Consider the following 25,477-nt stretch of genomic DNA (forward strand, 5'->3'; position numbering starts at 1 on the left):
ATTTGGCAGGGGGAGGGGACACAGACTCCTAGCAGAATCGGGACACAGCTAAACACAGGAAAGCAAACAAGTCAGAGGGAATACAGCGAAAGTAAGTTTCAAGGGAGTAAGACCAGATGGAAGGCCTCTACTTTAATGCCAGGAGTATTACAGGTAAAACGGATGAGTTAAGGGCAAGGATTGACACGTGGAATTGTGATATAGTAGCCATCACGGGGACATGGTTGAGGGAGGGGCAGGATTGGCACCTCAATATCCCGGGATATAGAATCTTCAGGCGAGATAGAGGAGGGGGTAAAAGAGGAGGGGGCATTGCAATATTAGTTAAGGAGTCAGTTACTGCAGGAAGGAGAGATGATATCTTGGAGGGGGCATCAAATGAAGCTTTATAGATAGAGTTTAGGAATAAAAAAGGGACAGCCACATTGCTAGGTGTTTATTATAGACCCCCAGATAGTCAGCGGGAAATTGAGGAGCAAATATGTGCGCAATTCGCAGAGGTGTGTAAAAATAATAATAGGGTAATTAGGTGATTTCAACTTTCCCAATGTTAATTGGGATAGTCATTGTGTTAAGGGCTTAGATGGAGTGGAGTTTTTAAAATGTATACAGGAGAACTTTTTAGCTCAATATGTAGAGGATCCAACAAGGGAGGGTGCAGTGCTGGACCTAATTCTGGGGAATGAAGCCGGACAGGTGGTTGATATGTTGGTGGGGGATCATTTTGGTGATAGCGACCACAACATGGTACAATTTAAGCTTGTTATGGAGAAAGAAATAGACAAGTTGCAAAAAAAGGTTTTGGATTGGGGGAGAGTGAATTTTAGTAAAATAAGGCAGGATCTGGCCAAGGTAGACTGGAAAGAGTTACTTGTCGGGAAATCTACAGAAGAGCAGTGGGGGGCATTCAAAAAGGAAATGGGGAGGGTACAGGCCCAACATGTTCCTTCTAGGGTAATAGGTAGGAGCAACAAGCCCAGAGAACCATGGATGACCAGAAACATTCAGGGTACGATGAGAAGGAAAAGAGAGGCTTTTAGCAAATACAAGGAGAGCAAATAAACGGAAGCATTAGTGGAATACAGAAAGTGTAGGATGGAGCTTAAGAAAGCAATTAGGAGAGCAAAGAGGGGATATGAGAAAGCTCTGGCTGGTAAAAGTAGGGGAAATCCCAAGATATTCTATAAGTATATCAATGGGAAAAGGATAACAGGGAAAGAGTAGGACCCATTAGGGAACAAGGGGGAAATCTGTGGGTGGAGCCAGAGGACATTGGTAGGGTGTTGAACGAATACTTCACATCTGTCTTCACCCAAGAGAATGAAGATGTAGATATGGAACTCAGAGAGAGAGACTGTGAGGTTCTTGCGCAAATTGTCATAGGGAGTGACAAGGTATTGGAGGTTTTGGCAGGCTTAAAAGTGGACAAATCTCCAAGTCCGGACGATTTGTGTCCCAGGATGCTGTGGGAGGCGAGGGTGGAGATTGCAGGGGCTCTGACCCAAATTTTTAATTCCTCTCTGGCCACGGAGGAGGTGCCAGAGGACTGGAGAATAGCTAATGTGGTCCCACTATTTAAGAAAGGTTGTAGAGATAAGCCAGGGAACTCCAGACCAGTGAGTCAGTGGTAGGGAAATTATTGGAGAAAATTCTGAAGGAGAGAATCTATCTCCACTTGGAGAGGCAAAATTTGATTAGGAATAGTCAGCATGGCTTTGTCAGAGGGAGATCATGCCTAACAAATTTGATTGAATTTTTTGAGCATGTGACCAGGTGTGTAGATGAGGGTAGTGCAGTTGATGTAGTTTACATGGATTTCAGCAAAGCCTTTGACAAGGTCCCACATGGGAGACTTATCAAGAAAGCAAATGCACATGGGATACAGGGTAACTTGATAAGGTGGATTCAAAATTGGCTTAGCTGTAGGAGACAGAGAGTGATGACAGACGGCTGTTTTAGTGACTGGAAGCCAGTGTCCAGTGGCGTACCACAGGGATCTGTGCAGGGTCCCCTATTGTTTCTCATTTATATAATCGACATAGATGACTATGTGGGGGGTAGGATCAGTAAGATCGCAGATGACACAAAGATTGGCCGAGTGGTTAACAGCGAGGTGGAGTGTCTTGGGTTACAGGAAGATATAGACGGGACGGTCAAATGGGCAGAAAAGTGGCAGATGGAATTTAACCCTGAAAAGTGTGAGGTGATACACTTTGGAAGGAGTAATGTGACACGGAAGTATTCAATGAATGGCCTGACACTGGGAAGTTCCGAGGAACAAAGAGACCTTGGTGTGTTTGTCCATAGATCTCTGAAGGCAGAAACGCAGGTTAATAGGGTGGTGAAAAAGGCATATTGGACACTTGCCTTTATCAATCGAGGCATAGATTACAAAAGCAGGCAGGTCATGTTGGAGTTGTACTGAACTTTGGTAAGGCCACAGCTGGAGTACTGTGTGCATTCTGGTCGCCACATTATAGGAAGGATGTGATTGCACTGGAGGGGGTGCGGAGGTGATTCACCAGGATGTTGCCTGGGATGGAACATTTAAGCTATGAAGAGAGGTTGGATAGGCTTGGGTTGTTTTTGCTGGAGCAGAGAAGACTGAGGGGTGACCTGATCGAGGTGTACGAGATTATGAGGGGCATGGACAGGGTGGATAGGGAGCAGATGTTCCCTTTAGTTGAAGGGTCAGTTACGAGGGGACACAAGTTTAAGGTGAGGGACAGGAGGTTTAAGGGGGATTTGAGGAAGAACTTTTTTACCCAGAGGGCGGTCTGGAATGCACTGCCTGGGAGGGTGGCAGAGGCGGGTTGCCTCACATCCTTTAAAAAGTACCTGGATGAGCACTTGGCATGTCATAACATTCAAGGCTATGGGCCAAGTGCTGGCAGATAGGATTAGGTAGACAGGTCAGGTGTCTTTAATGCATCGGTGCAGACTCGATGGGCTGAAGGGCCTCTTCTGCACTGTATTATTCTTTGATTCTGTGAAAGGTCGCAGACCTGAAATGTTAACTGTTTCTTTCTCCACAGCTGCTGCAAGATTTTGACAGGTTTAGATAAGGTAGACAAAGACAAGCTATTCAATTGGCTGATGGTACAAGTACTAGGGGACACAGATTTAAAGTTTTGGGCAACGGATGCAGGGGGACGTGAGGAAGAACTTTTATACACAGCGATGATCAGTAATGACCTGGTGGAAGCGGAAACGATCAATGATTTCAAATGGAAATTAGATGAGCACTCAAGTGAAAACTTGCAGGGGCATGTGGATAGAGCAGGGGAATGGGATTGACTGGATTGCTCTGTACTTTGTGGGCTGAATGGCCTCCTTTTGTGCCTCAAAGACTCTATGACTCTACTGCCAGGAGAAGGGTGGGACCAGTCTGGGCCATAGTTTTCACCAGAATGATCAATCTCACTCTGTAACTGACTAGTTAGAAATACAGTTTGTTTAGGGTGAATCAACATGAGTATTTGTCTCTTTAAAAGCGGCACGCCTTGCTACATCCTATTTGATACTGTCTTAACATTCCCCACTTAAAGTAATTGAACTTGCCCAACTGAAGTAAGCCAGTTCAAGCAACAAGCAAGTGTTGTGGGCCACAAGCACAAGACCTTGTTGACACTTAAAGTATTATAACTGTTAACCTCTAATTGTGCAATTTTCCCCCCAGTTTCTTAACAGACTCTGGAGGTCAGCAGAAATAGAGCAGAGGAAATCTACTCCATCTATTACCAGTCGACCATTATTAGAGTGGTGTAAGAAAGAACTTGTGTTTATACAATGTCTTTTCATGCTCTCAAAACCTCCCAAAGTGCTTCATAGCCATTGAATGATTGATGACCATTTATTCTATTTGAAAGGCAGAATGTTGATTCGGACACCAGGAGAACGCCCATGAGTAGAACAGGGGAGTTGCTCTGGGACAACAACATCATTAAAAGAATAAGTTAACTGGTCATTATCTCATTGCTATTTGCGGGATCTTGCCTTGTGCAAATTGGCTGCTGCTTTTCCTACATTACAATGGTGAGTACATTTCAAAAGTACATCACTGGTTGTCAAGCACTTTGGGATGTCCTGAGGTCATGAAAGGTGCGATATAAATACAATTTTTTTCTTTCTTTCCCATGGGATCTTTTATAATCACCTAAACAGGCAGACCTTGGTTTAAAATAGCCAAAAGGTATATCCTGTAATATTAAACCATTCTAATTCAAGGATGGATCAATAGTTTAGGATTATCTTATCAAATTAAAAAAAAACAAGTAATGAATGCATGTAGCAAGCCTTCTGGCGGCAGCTAGATTTTATGCTTGTGTTTACAGTGGGGCTGATCGGCATGTGACAGTATAAGAGTTATCAGCTGGTTCTCTGATCCTCTCACTCTGTTCAAAGGCAGTCATTTTTTAAACTGCCCTCTAATACTTCCTGCTTAAACCGCAAGAAGTCAGAAGGATGGTCAGGGCCTGCACAGCTGTCTTTGTACAGAAAATCAAGATCAAGGGAACATAGAAACAAAAATAGGCCATTTAATTAGATCACGCTGACCTGTATCTTAATTCCATCAACCAGCCTTGGTTCTACAAACCTTAATACCCTTGCCTAACAAGAGTATTTTGGCAGGATGATGTAAAAGATTTGAATTTCGTAGTGCCACTTAAGAAATACTAACTGCTAATACTTTTTAGTTTCGGTATACTCAGAAATAATACCGGTAGCTTACGTTGCTTGTCTAAAACATCAACTCACCCAATTTTTAATGTTTCTTTGTCCTGTACATAATGGATATTTATTTTCATCTTCTTTGTAACTATGCAGAATTTCTGTGCAAAATCTAAAAGTACAAGTGGGAACTCCCTGCTTAAAGATGTTTTTCAGCTGTAGCTCAGTGAGTAGCACTCTTGTCTCTGAGTCAGAAAGTTGTGGGTTCAAGTGCTATTCCAGAGACTTGAGCATCTACTTGGACACTCCCAGTACAGCACCGAACAAGTGCCGCATCGTTGAAGCTGCTGTCTTTCAGATCAGATGTTAAACTGAGGCCCTGTCTGCCCTTTCAAGTGGACTTTAAAGATCCCATGGCCTTTTCTGAAGAGGATTGGGGCGGGGGGGAAGGGTCCCAGTGTCTTAGCCAATATTTGTCCCAGAACCAACAAATTATCTAGTCATTATCACATTGCTGTTTGTGGGCGCTTTCTGTGTGCAAATTGCCTGTTGTGTTTCCTACATTATAACAGTAACTATACAAAAGTACTTAATTGGTTGTAAAGTACTTTGGCATGTCCTGAGGTTATGAAAGGCGCAATATAAATGTAAGCGTTTCTTTTTCATTACTCTTAATTAATGTATTCTACTCACATTCACCACTACTTTGTGATCATTTGAAAAAAAGCAGCCCACCTTACTTATATACCAGTGTGCTTTTGGACAATGTGTAATAATAAGGGTACATGTATTATTAAGTCTGGGATGTGTCACACCTTTGTATTGGGACAATATAATAAATAGCAGGAATCTTTATTTGCATTGCACCGTTAATGTTGCGACATATTCAAAGGTGCTTCACAGAAGCAAGAACAGATCTGGACCACTAGTAGAAAACTTCATGGAGTGACTGAAGACAAGGCCAGTGAGGTAGGTTTTGAGGGTGCTTTTGAAGGTTGAGAAAGATAGCAAGTCAGAGGGGGAATTTGTCTGGCATAGGGTCCAAGATATGTGAAATTTTTGCCACTGCAAGTGGGGCAAAGAGATGGCAAAGGAGGCCATTGTTGGAAAACCCAAGGGCACATCCTGGTGGGTAGGGCAGGAGGAGGTTGAAGAGGTGGGGTGGGACTCCTTGTAAACAAAGAAACGGATTTTGAACTCAATGTGTTGGGAGATGAAGACGCAGTGGATGGACATTGAGGACATGGGGATAGGGATAGAGACTTAGTGCAGTATAGGATGCCAGTTGTGGAGTTCTAAATTAGTTTGTGTAGGTTAGAGCTTGAGAGGTCACCAAGGAGAGCATTGAAATGCCAAACTGAGGTGTGGATGAGAAGATTAGCAATGACGGAGTTAAGGTAAAGGCATAGACAATTGATGCTGTGAGGACGAAAATATATTGTCTTGAGGAGGGAAAGAAAATTGGGATTGGAAGTACAGCACACAGTAATAGCCAGGAAGGGAGATAAAAGTGGCACCCAGGATATGACATCTTTGGTGGGAGTGGAACAGAGTGGCTTCAGTCTTGCTGATGTTAAGTCAGAGGAAATTCTTGCTCAACTGGATGTTGAACAAGCAGTCTCAAAGTGCAATGGCAGTCATGGAATCAAGGGTGGTGGGGGTGGGGGGACTGGGTGTTGGCAGCATACATATAGAAGATTCCATGACTATGGATGATATTTGTGGGAGGCAGCATCAAGATAAGGAATGGGAGAGGGCTAAGGATGGAACCTGAAAGCTTCCTAAGGTGACCATTTAGGTGCAATGAGAAGATATTGTCGGAGCTGTTGGAATCTAGCAATGGTGATGCCCTTGGAGGAGGAGAGTGGTGGAGGCAGCTGGAGTGGTCAACTGTGTTAAAAATCATGGAGCGGTCAGGGAGGAGTCACTGGTTACTTGTTACATTTTGGATCCTCTCTACCCTTCTTACTCTGGGTTATTTCAGTTCTCACACTTAGAACACTCTCATGAGTGAGTCCAACCTTTGAGAAGTGCTACCTTAGCTTCGAGATCTAGTTAGCTTTCGTCAATGTACTGAGATAATGGACAGAAAACCTTATTATTTTTAAGCTACTGAAATTTATCCTGTGCCTCAGATCTATCCAATCTTAAAAATGATAGACCATAATTTGAGACTTTATCTTAGGTGTTAAATATTAAGTAGTTTATTAACCAATTAATGAACAAGCAATTGTTCTAAGATATAATATAATTATATATTTTAGCAGAAACTTTATTATCTAACTCCTTTAGTGGGTAAGCAATGAGTCTAAATCTAATGTTAAGCTATTCTTATATAGGTAATCCTCTCTATTCTAAGGATAAAAGTTAAGGGAGATTTAATGGAGGGCTTTGAGAGTAAATAAGGAGAAACTGCTTTCAGTGGTAGAAGGGCCTGTAACCAGAGGACACAGTTGCAAAAGAACCAGAGATGAGATGAGAAGTGTTCTTACACAGCAAGTTGTTGTGATCTGGAATGCACCACTTGAAAGGGTGGTGGAAGTAGATTCAATAATAGCTTTCAAAGAGAATTGGATAAATACTTTAAGAAGAAAACATTTGTAGGGCTTTGGGAAAAGGGCGGAGGAGTGGGACTAATTAGATAGCTCTTTCAAAGAGCCCAGCACAGGCACAATGGGCCAAATGGTCTTCTGTGCCATATAATACTCAGTCATTTCTGCCTATAGGAGCTACCTAGTCTACCTTATGTTTTACTATGAATATTTCAATCAGTTCGATTATTTTCTTCCAATTCAGCTTAATGAATGGATCCAGCAGGTGTGTACCCTCTCACCGATGCCGTGGGTGTTTTTCTTTCCGTCACTGACACACAGATCCAAAAGTAATCCACCATCATGCATTTAACTGAACAAAAGGTGCAGCGCACATTTGTTCAATACTAACTCTGTTCCCCCCCCCCCCCCCACCCCCACCTCCAACCTGCGGTTGGAAAAATCTGTTTGAAGCAACCTTGTAGCACATGTATTGAAATGGCTGGAACTTTTTTTTTAAATATTGGTACTTGGCTTTAAACTCTGTACATTGTGACTAGATGTAAAGGGACAGCCACCAAGCCAAATAAAAAAATAGTTGGAGAGGGCAGAGGAGTTGAGGAGAGGATTTTTTGAAGAGGGGATGATGATGGCAGTCTTGAAAGTGGAATGCACACAGCCTGAGCAAAAGGTAGCTGTTGACTGATGTCAACAAAGTAATCATTAGGTCAGATTTAAGGTTGCCAATCCTCCAGGATTTTCCAGGAGTCTGCAGGAATTAAAGATCAATCTTTTGGACACTGCTACAAGAAAACCTGGGAGAAAATAGAAGTTTTTGCAAAATTTTCTTTGAACACTTTTGTTCCGGGGTGGGGGAAGGTGGGCGGGGGGGGGGTGGGGCAGCACAGCAGCCTCACAGCTCCAGCGACCCAGGTTCAGTTCTGGATACTGCCTGTGTGGAGTTTGCAAGTTCTCCCTGTGACCGTGTGGGTTTCCACCGGGTGCTCTGGTTTCCTTCTACAGCCAAAGACTTGCAGGTTGATAGGTAAATTGGCCATTGTAAATTGCCCCTTGTGTAGGTAGGTGGTAGAAGAATTGTGGGGATGTGGTAGGGAATATGGGGTTAATGTAGGATTAGTATAAATGGGTGGCTGATGGTCGGCACAGACTCGGTGGGCCAAAGAGCCTGTTTCAGTGCTGTATCTTTCTATGAATCTCTATGAATCTTAGTTATAAAGATATTGGAGATGGGAAAAGGCAGTTTGCAGAGGACGGTTTGGGGCAGGAAATTATGTGATGAAACCTCCAGAAATATGCCCAATTAGAGTTGGAGAATGCTGCGATAGTTGCATGGATAGTCTTGAACTTAATCTTAGAGATTACATATTGTTATGCAGGCTCCCACCTGCCAAGAATGAGGCACGTTAATTTCACCACATGGACATTAAATTTCAAATTGTTGCTGGGAAGAGAAGGCCTGTTACAAGCAATTGCCAGGTCCTTGGCCGGAAAGACATTTTTGTATATTAACAGACAAAGGAGCCACTCTCTGCCCCAATTCAATACACAAACAGACGTGGTCAGACCAGTTAGTCACATGGCAGCTGGCTATTGCAGAGTTTGAACTGAGAGTTTTAAATTGTAGAGACAGTGTTTGAACTGGCAGAAAGCGGTTTGCTCCTGGATTGAAAAGACCTCATCTGGCTGGCTTGCCACAGCCTCTCCTGTCCTGCTCCCATCTCTTTCTCACGGAATCCAAAAACCACTGGAGACACATGAATCCCAAGAGAGAAAAGTCTCCTACAGTGAATAAGGTTTTAGAAGAATACTGGGCTCCAAGCAAGAATTACCTACAATCAAGGACTCTACAGTGAGCTCGAAGATACCTAACAACAACTCTTCAGATATTGCCTCAAACCTTTCCACTTTATTTCTTCTGGTCTTTTCTGTCTCTATCTGCATGTGTGTATCACATATGCATGTTAGCGTGGGTGCGTCGTGTATCCATAGGCATCAACCGAATTAGAGTTTAAGACCAAGTTTAATAAAATTTCACCTTTCGTCTTTAAACCTAAGAAAGCCTGTTTGTTCTCATTTGTTTGCCTTATAATTGGAAAGCGGTGAACAAGGATTCACCAAGGGGGAGTTAAAAACACGGTGTGTTTAAAATAAAACCCTGTTGCAGTAAGATCAGGTGAAGGCTGAAGGGAACCCTAGACACCTTTCTCACTTGGTCATAACAATATCAATTCATTCCTAACACAAAGATGCAAGCATACATAAAAAAGCAATTTATTGATTAGATTTTATAACTAACTTTTACAATTACAAATTATCTTACAAGATTTTTTAAATTCCTATCCTCATTTTCCAATCCCTCAATGGCCTTGCCCCAGTTTATCTCTATAACCACTTCCAGCCCTACAGCCTTCATATGGGAAGAAGGTGGGGAAATGGCACTAAGTGAATTGCTCACTTGGAGAGCCAGTGCAGACATGATGGGCGGAACGACCTCCTTCTATGCTGTAACAATTCTATAATTCTGTGATATCGCCACCCCTCCAATTCTAACTTCTTGAGCATTCCCAATTTTCATCATTCCACCATTGCTAGCCATGCGTTCAGCTGCCTAAGCCTGAAGCTCCCTAAACCTCTCTGCCTCTCTCCTCTCCTTTGAAAAGCTTCTTAAAATCTACCTCTAACAAAGTTTTTGGGTCATCTATCCCAATAGCTCATATGGCTCAGGATCATATTTTGTTGGATAATGCTCCTATGGACGTATTACTACATTAAAAGCACTATATAAATGCAAGCGGTGAGGTAGGGGGTTGGGGAAGGAGGGAGTGAGAGAGGAGAAAGGATGGGAAGAGGTGGAAGATGGGGCGAGGAGGAAAAGTAGGCAGGAGAGGGTTTGAATTTCTACATGGCTTTTACGAGTATTTGACTTCCAACTGAAAAAGATCAAACATCCCTATATAATATATCCAAATTTGCTGATGATACAAAAATAGGTGGGAGGGCATGTTGTGATGAGGACATTGCAAGGGAATATAGATAGGTTGAGTGAGTGGGCAAAACTTGGTAGATGGAGTTTAAAGTAGGAAAGTGTGAGATCATGCACTTTGGTAGGAAGAATCAAAAGGCAAACTATTATTTAAATGGAGAGAGACTTCAAAAAAGTACAGCACAGAGGGATCTGGGTGTTCTTGTGCATGAAACACAATAAGTTAGCATGCAGGTGCAGCAAGTAATTAAGAAGGCAAATGGAATTTTGGCCTTTTTTGCTAGGGGGTTGGAGTTTAAAAATAGGGAAGTCTTGTTACAACTGTTCAGGGTGTTGGTGAGGCCGCACCTGGAGTACTGCATACAGTTTTGGTCCCTGTATTTAAGCAAGGATATACTGGCATTGGAGGCAGTTCAAAAGAGATTCACTAAGCTGATTCCTGGAATGAAGGGGTTGACTTAACAAGAACGGCTAAACAGGTTAGGCCTTTATTCATTAGAGTTTAGAAGAATGAGGGGTGATCTTATTGAAACGTACAAGATTCTGAGGGGGTTTGACAGGGTAGATGTTGAAAAGATGTTTCCACTAGTGGGGGAATCCTGAACTAGGGCCATAGTTACAGAATAAAGGGACACTCATTTAAAACGGAGATGCGAAGGAATTTCTTCTCTGAGAGGGTAGTGAATGTCTGGAATTGTCTACCCCAGAGAGTTGTGGAGGCTAGATCACAAAGTATTTGAAGAGGAGGTAGATAGATTTTTGAAATATCGGGGAGTTGAGGGCTATGAGGAGCTGGCACGAAAGAGGAGTTGAGGTCTGGGGCAGATCAGCCATGATCCTATTGAATGGCGGGGCAGGCTTGAGGGGCCGAATGGCCTACTCCTGCTCCTATTTCTTAATGTTATGTTTCTAGTTTACAGTATGAAGCTTATGGCAAGATTTAGAGTTATGCATATAAAATATAAAATGGTGCAGCCTTAGATACAGTAAGGCTGTTCTTAAAAAGACTGCATTTATAATTCAGTTTAAGATCTACTAAATTCTTTTTCAGTAAAGGTTACTGTTTTTCAAAAAAAAACCTTTTCCTGTATTGTAAATAAATACAAAAATGTCCCAGCTGTATCCATTTCAACGGGTTTACAATCTGTCACTGTTTCTCTCAATCTCAGGTTTCAAAACTTTGACCTTGATAATTCTGCAGTTACCATCTGCTGAATGAAACATGAAATCATCGTTGCTGCAATTCACTTGTCTCAGACAAAAATGCACAAGCATCAATTAAAAACAAAATCTCTAATACCCGTGATTGGGAAAGATTTATATGGTAGTAGTATATTGGTAAAGAGCAGTTAATTCTGGCACTGAGTTTGTGCAAATGTTCTGAGTGTAGCTTTTGAAGTATATAAATACAACATACAAAAGGAGGTGGAAAATTAGCTTGTATTCATATAACACCTTTCCTGATGTCCCAAAACACTTTACAACTAATGAAGTACTTTTGACGTGTAGTGCCCCCTGCATTGTAGGAAAGGCAGTGGTCACGTTTCACACAGCAAGCTCCCACAAACTCCAATTTGATAATCTGGTTTAGTAAAGTAGATTGAGGGAAAAATATTGGCCCGGACACCAGGGAGAACTCCTCTGCTCTTCTTCGAAGTAGTTCCAAATGGATCTTTTACGTCCACCTGAGAGGGCAGACAGCACCTCAGACAGTGTAGCGCTCCCTCAGTTACGTGCTCAAGTCTCTAGAGCGGGTCTTGAACCCACAACCTTCTGAATGTGCTAACAACTGAGACACAGCTGGTTAAGAGAAGTAAAGTGTGCTACACTTTGGCTTGATCCAATAATGAATAGTGATTCCATGGTAACAGTGTGATTGATCTATTTACAAGATGTATATGAATTGGCATTACAGAGCCAACAAGGCTGAGTAATAACCTCTGCATATCTTCTGGACAAATACAATGATTTAGTACATCAGTGAAAAGCATATTTTATAAAGCGTGTCTTTTTCTGCTCTTGCCATGGATATAATAGAGACAACTTTTGCCTCACTGCAGCTATTTTTCACGATGGAAGAGCAGGGGAGTTATCCCTGGAGTCCTGACCGACATTCATTCCTCCAAATAAGATCTTAGATGATTTACTGTTTAATAAGTTACGTTATTATGGGGAACCATGTCAAATTAATACTGAACAAGATTCAGCAGGAAAAAGACAATGGTGGTTCTCAGGGCGTGATGTTAGTATCGTGCTTCAGATAAGGAGCTCATTATGGCCATCTGGGGATTCATGATCTTGGGGATCCCATATGACTACACTTCATAAGTTGGATTGACACTGAGGTGGAGATTTTGTTACTGTACATGGATAACACTAAATGATTAATTTTAAAAAGTCACTCGACTTAAAGTAAAAAGATATTATGTAGCACAATACCACATTTTCGGTAACTGCCAAAGTGTGTTTATAACTAAAGGATTACTTTTGAACTGCAATTTTGTAGACAAATCTGCAATTGTCTGCCCCAAAAACTGGTTGAGCCTGGGGGTGCAAATGAAGATTTTAAAAACTGAGATTGATAATTTTTTTCCCTGGGCAGCTGTATTTAGGGTTGCAGAACCAAGCTGGGTAGATGGAGTAAGGTACAGATCAGCCATGATCCAATTGAATGGCCTCTTCCTGATCTTATGAAAATGTTTTAAAAGTAACTTCACTTCACAAAATACCATAAAGTGCTTTACTACAACTTTTTAAGGCATCCATTGATGAATCTCGCCACTATTGGTCAGACTAATGTAAAAAAAAATGTATAAGCCAAATACATTAGAAGTTTTATTTTATGCAATTGTGTCAGTTACTGTCCCATCAATCTACTCTCTATCCATGCACTCTTTGAATGTTTGCCATTGCTTATCCACCGTCATCCCTTTAAGTAATGTTGCCCAATCCATCATAGTCAGCTCGCGCCTCATACCTTCAGTTTCCTTTATTAAGATTCAGGACCCTAGTCTCAGAATCCACTACGTCACTCTCCACGTTGATGAAGAATTCTATCATATTATGGTCGCTCATTCCCAAGGGGTCCCGCACAACTATATTGTCAATTATTCCTCTCATTACACAATACCCAGTCTAGGATGGCCTGTTCTTTAGTTGGTTCCTCCATCCCAGAAAACCATCCCATATACATTCCATGAATTCCTCCTCTGCAGTATTGTGACTAATTTGATTTGCCCAATCTATATGCAGATTAACATCACCTTCATTGGCTGTAAAGAGTTTTGGGATGTCCAGAAATAGTGAAAGGCGCCATCATAAAAGCAAGTCTTTTTTCTTTCTAAAGGAAATTAATTTATTAAGCAAATGGCTTTCCCTTTTATTTTGAAAATCTTTTTAACAATTCAGCAAGCAGGACCAAACTTTAATGCTCATATGGATGGGATTGTTCTCCCAAGATCACACACTCTTTGGGCTGATACAAGGACCAGATGATTGCCTTGTGTTTATGATCAGGCCCACAGACCACTCACTAGGGCTTACACGAACAGGCAACCAGAAAGCATAGTGCAGGAAGATTATATACCTCCAAAAACAGCCTTACTGTGGTTTCATCGGAACAACCTCATGTTTCTCACATCATGAACAGTTTTCATTAGTATGGTAATGCCATTCTCTTAACTCCATTGAGATGAAATAGAAAATAAATAAAATGAATACATTGGGCGGGGGACGGGGGTGGTAATTTAAACCAAGCTTGCTGGGTGGAAATCCTATTTGGGTGGACTGATGGTTTTACGCCCCCAATATTACTCTCCATTGACTTCAATGGATAGTAAGATTGGTTGGAGTGTAAAATCAGTGCCTCCCAGAATCCCATCAGTGTCTCAATAGGAGTGTTAGGTTTAAATTACCCCTGCAACATTACTGCACAAAATATCTGATGCTTTGGATAGGATGTAGATTTGTTTCCCTTGATTAATCTCAGGCATGCTATATGGAATGTAAGGTACAGGGTATGGGGAGGGGGAGGGGTTTCATATCCAGCACACTTTCATTCTAATTAACTGCTGGAGCAGGTTAGCATTGGGAAAGGGTTATTTTACATGGGTGAAGTTTAAAGAAACTAGCAAGTAATACAGCAAAAACAAATGGATCATTCAGAATCATTAAGTGGATCAATTTTAGGTGTTGTATTACATGCAGCCTTTACTGACACTGTATATCTACCACTAAGCATTAGCACTTGGCTGCAAGATGCTGCCTACCCATACAGCTATTCTGTTCCTAACCCACTGGATACAAATCTGAACTGAAGATTTTGCTTGAAGGCCCCTATGTTCCTGTATTTTGTCTATACTGCATACATTTCAAAAGATTTGCCAATTCCTAACTTGAATTTGCTTTGTAGCTGAATAAATTATATTCAAAATAAATCAGCCAAGGTAAGAGATCAGATAACATCCAAACTTTTCCCCCCCAAGTGAAGGCTCTACTCCTCTGTCAAACTAGGGAGCATTGCAGATTTTGCCCCAACTCAGAAATTGTACCATTTTAACATCTAAAGGCCAATTAGAAAACGTGTTCGCACTACCCAGTGGTGAAACCAAAATCACTAAGTATCAATGACCTGGTCATCACATTGCTGTTTGTGGGAGTTTGCTGTATGCAAATTGGTTGCGGTCTTTCCTACATTACAACAGTAAAGACATTTCTGTCTTTGGGATGTCCAGAAGTCATGAAAGGCAGTATGTATATGCATGCTTGTCTTTCTTTTCATTTGTTATGAATGCTGGATCTTGTAACATGATTTATGTTTTTAAAACTGTGAGTTTTAAAAGTTTAAGATGGAGTCTGGAAGGTCAGGTGACCTCACCTCCCACTCTGTGAAAGGTTACCAGGACAACAGAGAACACATATCAAAGACATTCTTCTGAAAGAGAGACTGCAGGACTAACACCTGAAGAATGATGGGTTTTGCCCTCCCAAACCTTTGGATCGTAAAACAAGGAATCAGTAATTTGGAAAATGTACCAGGCAGCTATTAGCACCTAGGAATAATGGACAGGCCCAAGTGGCTTTGTGAAACCAGATTGCTAGACTCTGCATTTTGCAGCAATACAAGAAGCCATTGACTTCTGAGGCCAAATAAACTTAACAGACTTTCTGAAGGCAAACAGGCTGTAAGAGAAGAAATAAATGGTTGTGGCAGTAAGGCAGGCTGGAAGAAGGGAAATCAGCGGTTGCAGCCTCACAGCAGGCTGTAAAAGAAGAAACCAATGGTTACAGCTGTGAGAGGGAAGACACCTGCTCTCGGAAGCCTGTTACAGTAAAAGATGGCAAAGACTTGAACCTGTTTTAAAAGTTGAATCTTGTGGAGAAGACGACGACCAGCAGGGTCACTAGGAAATGCCTTATTCATGGACATTCAGGTCAGAAGTGCTTGAAGAGAAGATTGACTTTTGAAATAGTCTGGGAGATGTAGCTCATTGCAACTGGAAGCAGTTTGGGACTTTTAACCACAAAGGATTTCACCATCAAAAAGGACTGTGTAACGTACAAGTGAGGTGTGAGGTTTTCAAGTATTTTAATAATTAAAGAAAATAACTTTCTTTGCAATCTGGGGTATCAGCTACTTACCAAGTGCTGGCGATTTCTTTCAGTTTAGTTGTTAGAAGATGTCTTAAAACATGAAATCTTGTCAAGTAATTCTTTAAATTGGGCTGGGTTTCATATCTCATATTTTAACGTTAACGGTCTCACTGAGGTCGTAACACATTTACAAAGGTTGTGGGAACAGCCTTTACAAAGGTAGATTGATTGACATGACCAACAATATAGTCTACAATTGGGTAACTTGGAACTGTCTGTTGCTCTATAAACATCTGCTGTTATGAAACTTCACAGTTAAGCCTCCCAATCTATAAAAGTTCAAACAAGGTTTTTTAGTATCTTTTCTCATGTCAATACAAATCTCTAAGAAGTTTTTCAGCTCTGGTAAAGAAGATAGAGCCCAAGAGGAGAAACAGAAAAAAAATCAATTAGTAAGGATATTCATCTTAAATGCCACTTAGCACAAAAAAAAACCTTCACTCCACATTTATTTCCATACTAGCTCATTTCCCATGGGTCTTCTCAGACTATGGAATAAGGATTTATTTATTTTATTTTTATTTAGAGATACAGCACTGAAACAGGCCCTTCGGCCCACCGAGTCTGTGCCGACCAACAACCACCCATTTATACTAACCCTTCACTAATCCCATATTCCCTACCACCTACCTACACTAGTTATCTTCTCTAATATCATCAGCCAACAAATCCCTGGCCATGTAGTTCTAAACTCTCACAATCTAAGCTAAACCCACATGTTCATATCAAACAGCTTGAGAATTTTTGTTTTCATTGTCACAACTTTGTCTTTCAGAAGCTCTATTTCTGAAAGAAATGCGAGGAACTGCTGAAATGCTATTTTTATAGGGAAGTACAAACAAGATACAAACCAATGGGTTCAGAGGTTGGATACATGAAACAATTTTTGAAAATCCAATGCAGTAACTAAGTAGTTTTATTGTACTATTTAAAACATCATAAATGGTAGGCAATTGCATCAGCATTTTAATGAATCACACCAATAAATTGGGTGGACACAATACCTGGAAATAATAATTCAACTCGTCACTGAAATAATCAGCCTTTTGTACCATGGATGCATGCTGGGCTCTGAGATAATTAATATGCTGTGTTCTGCTTGAAGGCTCACAATACTTTTTAAATCTATAATGAACCACAAACACCTGATGCCCAAGAGAAAGCATATACAATTGGCAACAAAGGAACGTGAACTCACCTTCCCACTGAGAACTCAGCTATTCAAATCATAGACAAGCTAAATAAACTAGGCAAAATAAAATGGGTACAGTCACTTGAACAGTTACAAAAAAAAAGTTCCTTTGTGCTGTACCCACGTAACACAAATCATTTGATAATGAAATGAATATTAAAGCAAAATACAGATGTTGGAAATCTGAAATAAAAACAGAAAAGTCTGAAAATATTCAGCAGGTCTGACACTATCTGTGCAGAGAAAAACAGTTAACATTTCAGTTCAATGACCTTTTGTCAGAACTCTGATGTGTTTACTCTGGATCTAGTGTTAAGAAACTGACTTAGCCGAGTGGGATTTGCCTTCATTTTTACTGTGGTTTTCTTAAAAGTTTTGTTCAATTTGTGTTCAAAGCACTTGGATAATTTCTCATGTTGTAAACCTGTAAAACAGAATTCCTTTTTCACAGAATACTAGAGGTACTCAAATCTGTTGCTCCTTAAAATGGATAGTTCTTCAGTTTTGTACAAGGCTTTAAGTTGGGTCACACAATATTTTTAACAAATAGACTGGGATACTTTTTTTTTCCAGAAAAGAAAAGGCTGAGGGGTGACCCAATAGAGATCTTAAGATTATGAAAGGGCTTTAAAGATAAAGGCGTTTCCACTTCTGGGAGAGTCCAAAACTAGGAGCTTTAATATCAGATCACCACTAATACATCCAATAGGGAATCCAGGAAGAGCTTCTTTACCCAGAAACTGGTTAGAATGTGGAACTCGCTACCAAATGGAGTGATTGAGGCAAATAGCATAGATACATTCAAGGGGAAACCGGATAAACACAAGAGGGAGACAAGAATAGGAGGATATGTGGATAGGGTCAGATGCAGAGGAGAAAGAGAAGGCATATCTGGAGCATTAACAGCTGGGCTGAATGGGCCTGTTTCTTTTGCTGTAAGTTCTATGTAACACCAGCTCTAAAATCATTAATATGGCAAAAATGCTATTTTTACATGACACAAACAGGAAAGAATTTGCTGCTACAAAGAACTTGTGATAGAGCACTTTGGAGGAAAAGAGTGAGCAAGTTGATATTTATAGCGCACAGATCCATCTAAAAAAATAACTTTTAAAACAGCTACAAGATGAACATTTGTGTTTTTTTCCATCTTTTAACTGATTTTTCCCTGAAAAAGTTCTCCCCTCCCCTAATGATCTCAACTCCTTGCTGAGCTGCAATTACATAGAGCCATTTACTGTCAGGCACCTTGCTCAGGTCGCCATTAAGCTGTGATGGTTAGCACCAGCAGGAAGAACCACAGCCATGCTAAATCCCACTCTCACTTGAAGTCCACACTTCCAGCAGGGCATGCTGGTTAATGATCAGTTGTGGAAATTATGGATGTTCTTTCTGCCCTCTCCCTAACCACGTTTAATTGTAGCACCTTCACTGCTGTCCCAGCGAGAGAACTCCTAACCGACTGCAGACCAGGGATGAATCCTGGAATCAGTTGTAACGCCAACAATTCACTGAACAAAATTGCTGAGTCATCAGGGTAGCTGCCCTTTTTCTTTCCTCCACCCGTTAGATTCGACCATTTTATTTGGGAATTCTTCGATTTCCCTGCACCTCAAACCATCTGTGACAGACAGACCCTGATCCCAGTCCTCCCCCAGTGCCAATCTATGGATAGCCATCAGGAACAATGAGATAAACGTCTGGAGTGACTGGATCAATGATGTAGCGCTTCTTGCATTTCTGGTATGAACAAGAAATTTAACACTCCTCAGCAAGTTAGTGCTCCATCATCATGCCAAAAAGTGAACTGACAAGTAATTGTATCTTGAGTAACTTATACAAAAGCAAAATACTACAGATGCTGGAAATCTGAAATAAAAACAGAAAATGCTGGAAATACTCAGTAGGTCAGGCAGCACCTGTGGCGAAAGAAACAAAGTTAACATTTCAGGTCGATGACCTTTTGTCAGAACTGGAAAAGGTTAGAGTTGTAACAGTTGTTTTCCTCTCCTCTCCCCCTGCCTTTGTACATGGTTAAAATCAGTTACATCTCTTTTTTTCATGATGAAAGTAATCGACCTGAAAAGTTAACTGTTTCTTCCTCCATCAATGCCTGAACTCCTGAGTATTTCCAGCATTTTCTGTTTTTACAGCTTCAGTAATTAGTTCTGAACATGGCCTGATGCAGCACTTCAAAAACTATAGGTGGCTACACGCAAAAGCTAAGATTATTAACTTAATTGAAAAAAAATAATAAAAATAAAGTCATGTACCAAAGCAAGAAGTGAGTATGATATTGACTTTTCACAAAATGCAACTAAAAAAAAAACTTCTCCTTTGCAGCAGTTAAAAAAATGGCCTTTCATCTTTAGCAGCTTACTCATAAAACCTCATCCATTTGTGTGAGGGACTTCTGGTGAGGAAAAGTAAAGGCGCCACAAAGCCAAATACATTATTTTAGCTACAGCTGAATTACTGAAGAGAATACATTTATACACAACCAAATTTTTTTTTATATAAGACAGCTACTGTAGATTTCCTCCAACTGAATATTTCTAAACTCGCTGAATTTAGATTTCAGAAGCTTGACAATTCCTATTTGTCTTAGTAGCATGTAAAGGTTGAGGCCATATTATGAGTATAATGAAGCAGCCACAAGCAACAGACAGCAAAAAAATACTGTCTTTCTCACAGCAAATTCTTATTTCACAGAGTATGTACAAAGGCCTCGCCATTTGTCAAAACTCTAAAGATATCCAAAATTGCGATCAGTTGATGTTAAAATGCTACAGAATGCTTGGGTATTGGCGAATTTAACTCTAAACTAGGGCCAGTCACAAAAAAAAGTAAACAACATAAACTGGGCATTGCTTTTTCTCTCATACAAAATATCCGTTCACAAAATCTGTAAGATGAAAGGTCATGGTCCACTGATGGCATTGAGCAAAAGCTTTCTTTTCCCTTTACTGGTGTTCTTTCAGGTGTGAAAAATGAAGTCCTATTTATATAAAGAAAGTCCCCATCAGTTTGCTAGTCATTATTTTGGATGGTTATTCTGGATCTAAACGAGGCAACACAGGAAGAATGAGATTTCCAAAAGCAGAGTCCTGAGTTATGAAATATCCTGATGAATGCGCATGTGCATGCTGAGGAACAAATGAAAAAATACCAATTAGATTTTTTAAGCAGACATTGTTCAATAATAAAACATAAAATTGTCAGTACATGGCTTAATTTGTTACCAGCAAAACTAAGTTGCAATTGGTTTAAAAGAAAACTGAAGGTTTATTTACAAATGATAAGCAAAATGAGTTAAACATTACCAGCTCAATTATTGAAACAGCAAAGCATCCCCAAGATTTTAAATCTCTCCAATAGGGAAAACATGACCAATCCAATCTGAAATCAGGTAAATGACTGAATAAGCTACTAATGAGCTTACACTTGCATCACCTTTTGAAAAGTATACACACACCTTTCTCAAAATGTCTCAATGTGCTTTACACAATTAACTACTTTAAGTGTAGTGACTGTTGCTCTGTAGGCAAACGCAGAAATTATTCTGTGGCAGCAACATCTTAGAGACAGAATGAGATGAATGACCAATTTGCTTTTAAGTGGTGTGAAGGAGGTGCTAGTCGATAATGGAGAACCCTCTGCTCTTTTTCAATCTTTAATGCTCGCTTGAACTAATAGATGGAGGCTCAGATGAACATCTGTAAGAGTAATGAATGGATAAGATGATGAACTGAATACAACTCAAAAAGTTTAACTTTCAGACTTACTATATAATGACTAAAATTTTAATGTTTATGTCTTTAGCACTTGAGCAATAAACAAATCAAGAATGAAAAAGGATAAAGAGGAACAGAGGATGGGCAATAAATGCTGGCCTTGCTAGTGATGCCCATAACCCCTGAACAAATAAAAAAGCAGACCACATGGTCATCATGCCTTAAATGAAGAAAAGTTAGTTCATTACACGAGTTACAGATCGCAAGGAACTCACAGCCTTAAATATTTAAAACTAATCAAACTCCATTCAAAGAAGAACAGAAGAGGAAGCAAAGAAGTGCATCTCAACTCATGACTGCTGTATTGAGTATTTCTGAAAATACAGACATGTTGTTAAAGCTTTTTGTCTTGCACTCATCAGGACATTCCGCAAGTATACCAATGTGAGGGAAAGCAAACACTTTATACTGTATGAGAAGAGAGTGCTGATTGGTTGGCAAGTAAACTCTGATTGGTACAGGCATTGCCATGAAGAATGCACCAGTTTATGGTGACTGTCAGTTAATTCCCTAGTGCATGAATCGTAAAAGGTTAGTATGCAGGTACAGCACATAATTAGGAAGGCTAATAGAATGTTATCATTTATCGCGATAGGAATTGAATACAAAAGTAGGGAGGTTATGCTTCAGCTATACAGGGTCTTAGTGAGACCACATCTGGAGTAGTGTGTACAGTACTGGTCTCCTTATTTAAGGAAGGATGCAAATGCATTGGAGGCAGTACAGAGAAGGTTTACTAGATATAAGCAGGCTGTCGTACGAGAAAAGATTGCACAGGCTAGGTTTGTATCTGCTGGAATTTAGAAGAATAAGAGGTAACTTGATTGAAACATGTAAGATCCTGCGGGGTCTTGACAGGGTGGATGTGGAAAGGATGTTTCCCCTTGTGGCAGAATCTAGGACTCGGGGTCACTGTTTAAAAATAAGGGGTCGGCGATTTAAAACAGCGATGAGGAGAAATTTTTTCTCTGAGGGTCATGAGTCTTTGGAATTCTCTTCCTCAAAAGGCTGTGGAAGCAGAGTCTTTGAATATTTTTAAGGCAGAGGTAGACGTTGAGCTGGACGTTGTGAAGGAAATATTTCCGAAATGCAAGGATTATTCTGACGTTTACGACAAACATGGCCTCCTGACTGATAAGGTTAGTGCTCGATACACAGTTTTTTCTTATGAAATATTATTTTTAAAAAGCGATTTCTGAAAATCTGTTTTCCTTCCTTCGTGTGATTCTTGATTCTTGATAAGCAAGGGGTGAAAGGTTATCGGGGGTAGATGGAAATGTGGAGTAATCAGTTCTGCCATGAACTTATTGAATGGCGGAGCAGGCTCGAGGGGGCCGAGTGGCCTACTCCTGCTCCTAATTCATATGTAGTAATTACATTGTGGGCCTGCACAGTGCATTCAAAGCATTGCAAGCCTGTTTCTGATGTGGGATGGTCACTGTAGCCTCTTAGTCTTCAAATCAATATCTTTTTCCATGCTTTAATTAGTAATGCTATTTTCACTTGATTGAGACCACTGTATTTCAATGTTGTCGGATCTGCCTTCCTTATAAACTAAAAAACAAAGAATTTCTCTGTCTCTACACACATAAAAGCTAACTACTGAAGAAGTCCTGGGCATAGCTAATCTTAGAATATACCTTCTGTTGGGACCACAAGTCCTATGATTTCCCCACCCTCCCCACCAATCCACCCAAGGCAAAACTACCCATGCTATACCAAAACCTTTTGCTACAGTAAACTTGTCATGTTTAATTTTATAAATAGTTTTTAAATAACTTTTAACAAAATTCATCTCTGAAATTTCATTTTACATTAGTTTTATCAAAGTTTTCTCCAGGGCAATTTTTTTACACTCACAAAGTTCCACACCATTTAAAATGCAAACATCATGACTTACATGTGCCTAAAGAATGTGTGTACTTGAGAAGATTAATACATGGAGATAGTGCAATGGCATGAATACACTATACAGGTTCACAATGGAGCAAAATGTCAATTCACAACCTTTTTTAGCTAATGACCTGACAAACAAAAGAGGGAATATAATTCCCAAATCATGAGCACAGATGAGAAAATCTTTGTTAAGAACTACCTGCAAGGCTGCTTTCTGTTGTGCTGCTATGTGCTGTTGCTCAGCGTGGTCCCGAAAATCTTTCGCAAAAGCAGGTCTTGATAAAGGAATACTGTGAGAGAGTAATGCAAAAAATAAGGTATGCATCCAAACCTCAGTTATCCAAGTATCCCCATATACAGTCAGCACATAATTGCTATCTATTCAAGGTGCACCAAAATACCAATTGTAGGCTTAATAGGAACATAAGAAATAAGAGCAGGAGTAACCCATATAGCCCATCAAGCCTGCTCCACATTTGATAAAATCATGGCTGAACATCTACTTCAACTGCACTTTCCCACCCCATCCCCTTATCTCTTATATTCCCTTAGCATCCAAAAATCTATCGATCTTTGACTTGAAAATGTTCAATGACTGAGCATCCACAGCTCTCTGCGGTAGAGAATTCCAAAGATTCACAACCTTCTGAGTGAAGAAATTTCTCAACATGTCAGTCCAAAATGGCTGACTCCTTATTTGGAAACTGTGATTCCTAGTTCTAGACTCCCCAGCTAGGGGAAACTTTCTCCCAGTATTTACCCTCTCAAGCCCTTAAGAATTTTATGTTTCAATGAGATCACCTCTCATTTCTCTAAACTTCAGAAAATATAGGCCTATAAAATCTGGTCTATATACACTTATGGCCAAGAACCCAAACCTCCTCGTATCAAAGTTATGTTTATACGACATGCTTCATTTAACTGGCGCATTATATTTGTACCTGCACTGGAGATTAAAAATGGGGAAGGTATGATCAAGCATAGTCTGAATTCTTCTTGTGTGCATCCACCCAATGATTGTTGTAATGTGCACATATTTGTTAAAATGTATATTTTATGCTGTACAATTAACATAAAAATAAATTTAACGTGGGATAGCAATGAGTACAATATTCCTCACATCACGATTTTAAGTGTATTCCAGTGAAACAGTCACTGCAATACTGATTGTGATAATAGAATCAGTGGTAATGCAACGCATCACATTGTTTAAAAGCTCAGAAAAAGTTTAAGACTTTAATTATCATTTTTTAAAAAACATTATTGATAAACATGGGATAATATATTGATTGGAGTGGACTAGATCAATTAACAAGGTGCTCAAATTACACCAGTCAGGAGAAACCAAAAATTGTGGGAGTTACACAGTCAAGAAGTTTGCAGAGCAGTTTTCAAGTGATTTTACCAAACATTAAACATTAAGATTACATTTTTAACATGCATCTTGATAGTATTCTGACCCCAATCTTTCAAACACAGGTTGTCACTATGATGCATATGTATTAGTGGACAATGATCTAGACCTCGCAGGATGACAGTTTTTGTGATGTAGGAGCTACTGTACTGTACCACTAAATGTCTGGACCAAAGAAATACTACGTATCCACTACTATACTAAAACAAATGGAATACTGAAAGGCAGGTAGATTGCCTAGAGGCACTATTAACTTCTCCCCATCTGTCCAAAAGATCTGTATCTTTTTAAATCTTGCTAATTTACTAATACAACTGGAGACTGAAAAGGTGGAAATTTATGATAAATCATAAGCATTCTTCAGGTTATTACTGAGAAAGTGTTGCAAAGTGAGATAACCATCACTCCTCAGCCATATCAAATTCAGCCTTCAGCTCACTTTGAAATATACTAATGACTGTGCACATTTTCCAGCTCCCATGCACAGTCATGCAAAAGGAAATTGTAAGAAAGATCTGGCGCACTGTACCTGGCTCCAGGGTTGTTCATAGATGACTGATTCTGCATTATCAACTTTTTCTTCTCTTGTTTGAGCTCTGCCAGGATAGCAGCACGGTTTTTGTTCTGAAAGTCTTAAAACAATTACGAATGAAATTTGAGAGTGCAAATGGCAAGTCAAAACATGGGTCAGGACTCATCCTGCACCACAGGTATCTAATTAAGCAGAAGAACTCCTGACTTCATAAAATTCACTCTATAGTTTTAAAGAGACTGGTTAGCTCAACTTGGAGCCAGTTTCAAATGAAAGACAGTGATCTGAAAAGCCAACTATGTGGTTCCTTGGTCTGAATTGTAAGGATGTTTTAGTTCTTAGATACCCTGTAATGAGGATTGAAAGGCAAGGCCTGGAATAAAAGATTCACATTGTACGTCCACACTGCAGTACAGACCAAGCAGGATTTTACACTGCAACCCACCAAGCCTCTTGATTGATTGTTGGCAATTCACATTGGTATGCTAGAGTGGCACAATGCAGATTCCCACCAGCTATTTTCTCATCTTGGCCCAGTCTAGAAATGTTTTCCCAGGAGGAGAAACACAGTAAATGGGGCCTGAAACTGGAGACACCCTCCACCGTGTTGAGTAGCACCACCTCTGTATTCTACAGGACAGATTCAGAACAGATCTAGAAGCTCAAAACTAGGCAACCACGAAGTGCAATGAGCCATCAGCAGCCGCAGAATTGCATTCTACCATAATTTGTTATCTCATGGCCTGGCATATCTCTCACTACTGTTACTATCAAGCCAGAGGATCAATCCT

The 25,477-nt window shown here is 40.2% G+C and overlaps 1 protein-coding gene across 8 annotated transcripts in view; it reads right to left on the reverse strand.

Moving 5' to 3' along the window:
• inip (ints3 and nabp interacting protein) overlaps positions 1–25,477 on the reverse strand; it is an 82,709-nt gene that overhangs the window by 23,681 nt on the left and 33,551 nt on the right. For 6 of the 8 annotated variants that reach the window (XM_068030663.1, XM_068030668.1, XM_068030671.1 and 3 more), the window contains 3 exons: positions 24,684–24,786; positions 22,940–23,030; positions 18,120–20,196 (listed from right to left, as the gene is read on the reverse strand). The exons of the other annotated variants lie outside the window; for them this stretch is intronic. In XM_068030663.1, the coding sequence (XP_067886764.1) occupies positions 20,101–20,196; positions 22,940–23,030; positions 24,684–24,786 (290 nt within the window). In that variant the 3' untranslated portion in view covers positions 18,120–20,100. Of the gene's footprint in view, positions 1–18,119; positions 20,197–22,939; positions 23,031–24,683; positions 24,787–25,477 lie in introns of those variants that run through there. 8 annotated transcript variants of the gene reach the window in all.

Source organism: Heterodontus francisci, chromosome 4, assembly GCF_036365525.1.
Source record: "Heterodontus francisci isolate sHetFra1 chromosome 4, sHetFra1.hap1, whole genome shotgun sequence".
Lineage (NCBI taxonomy): Eukaryota > Metazoa > Chordata > Chondrichthyes > Heterodontiformes > Heterodontidae > Heterodontus > Heterodontus francisci.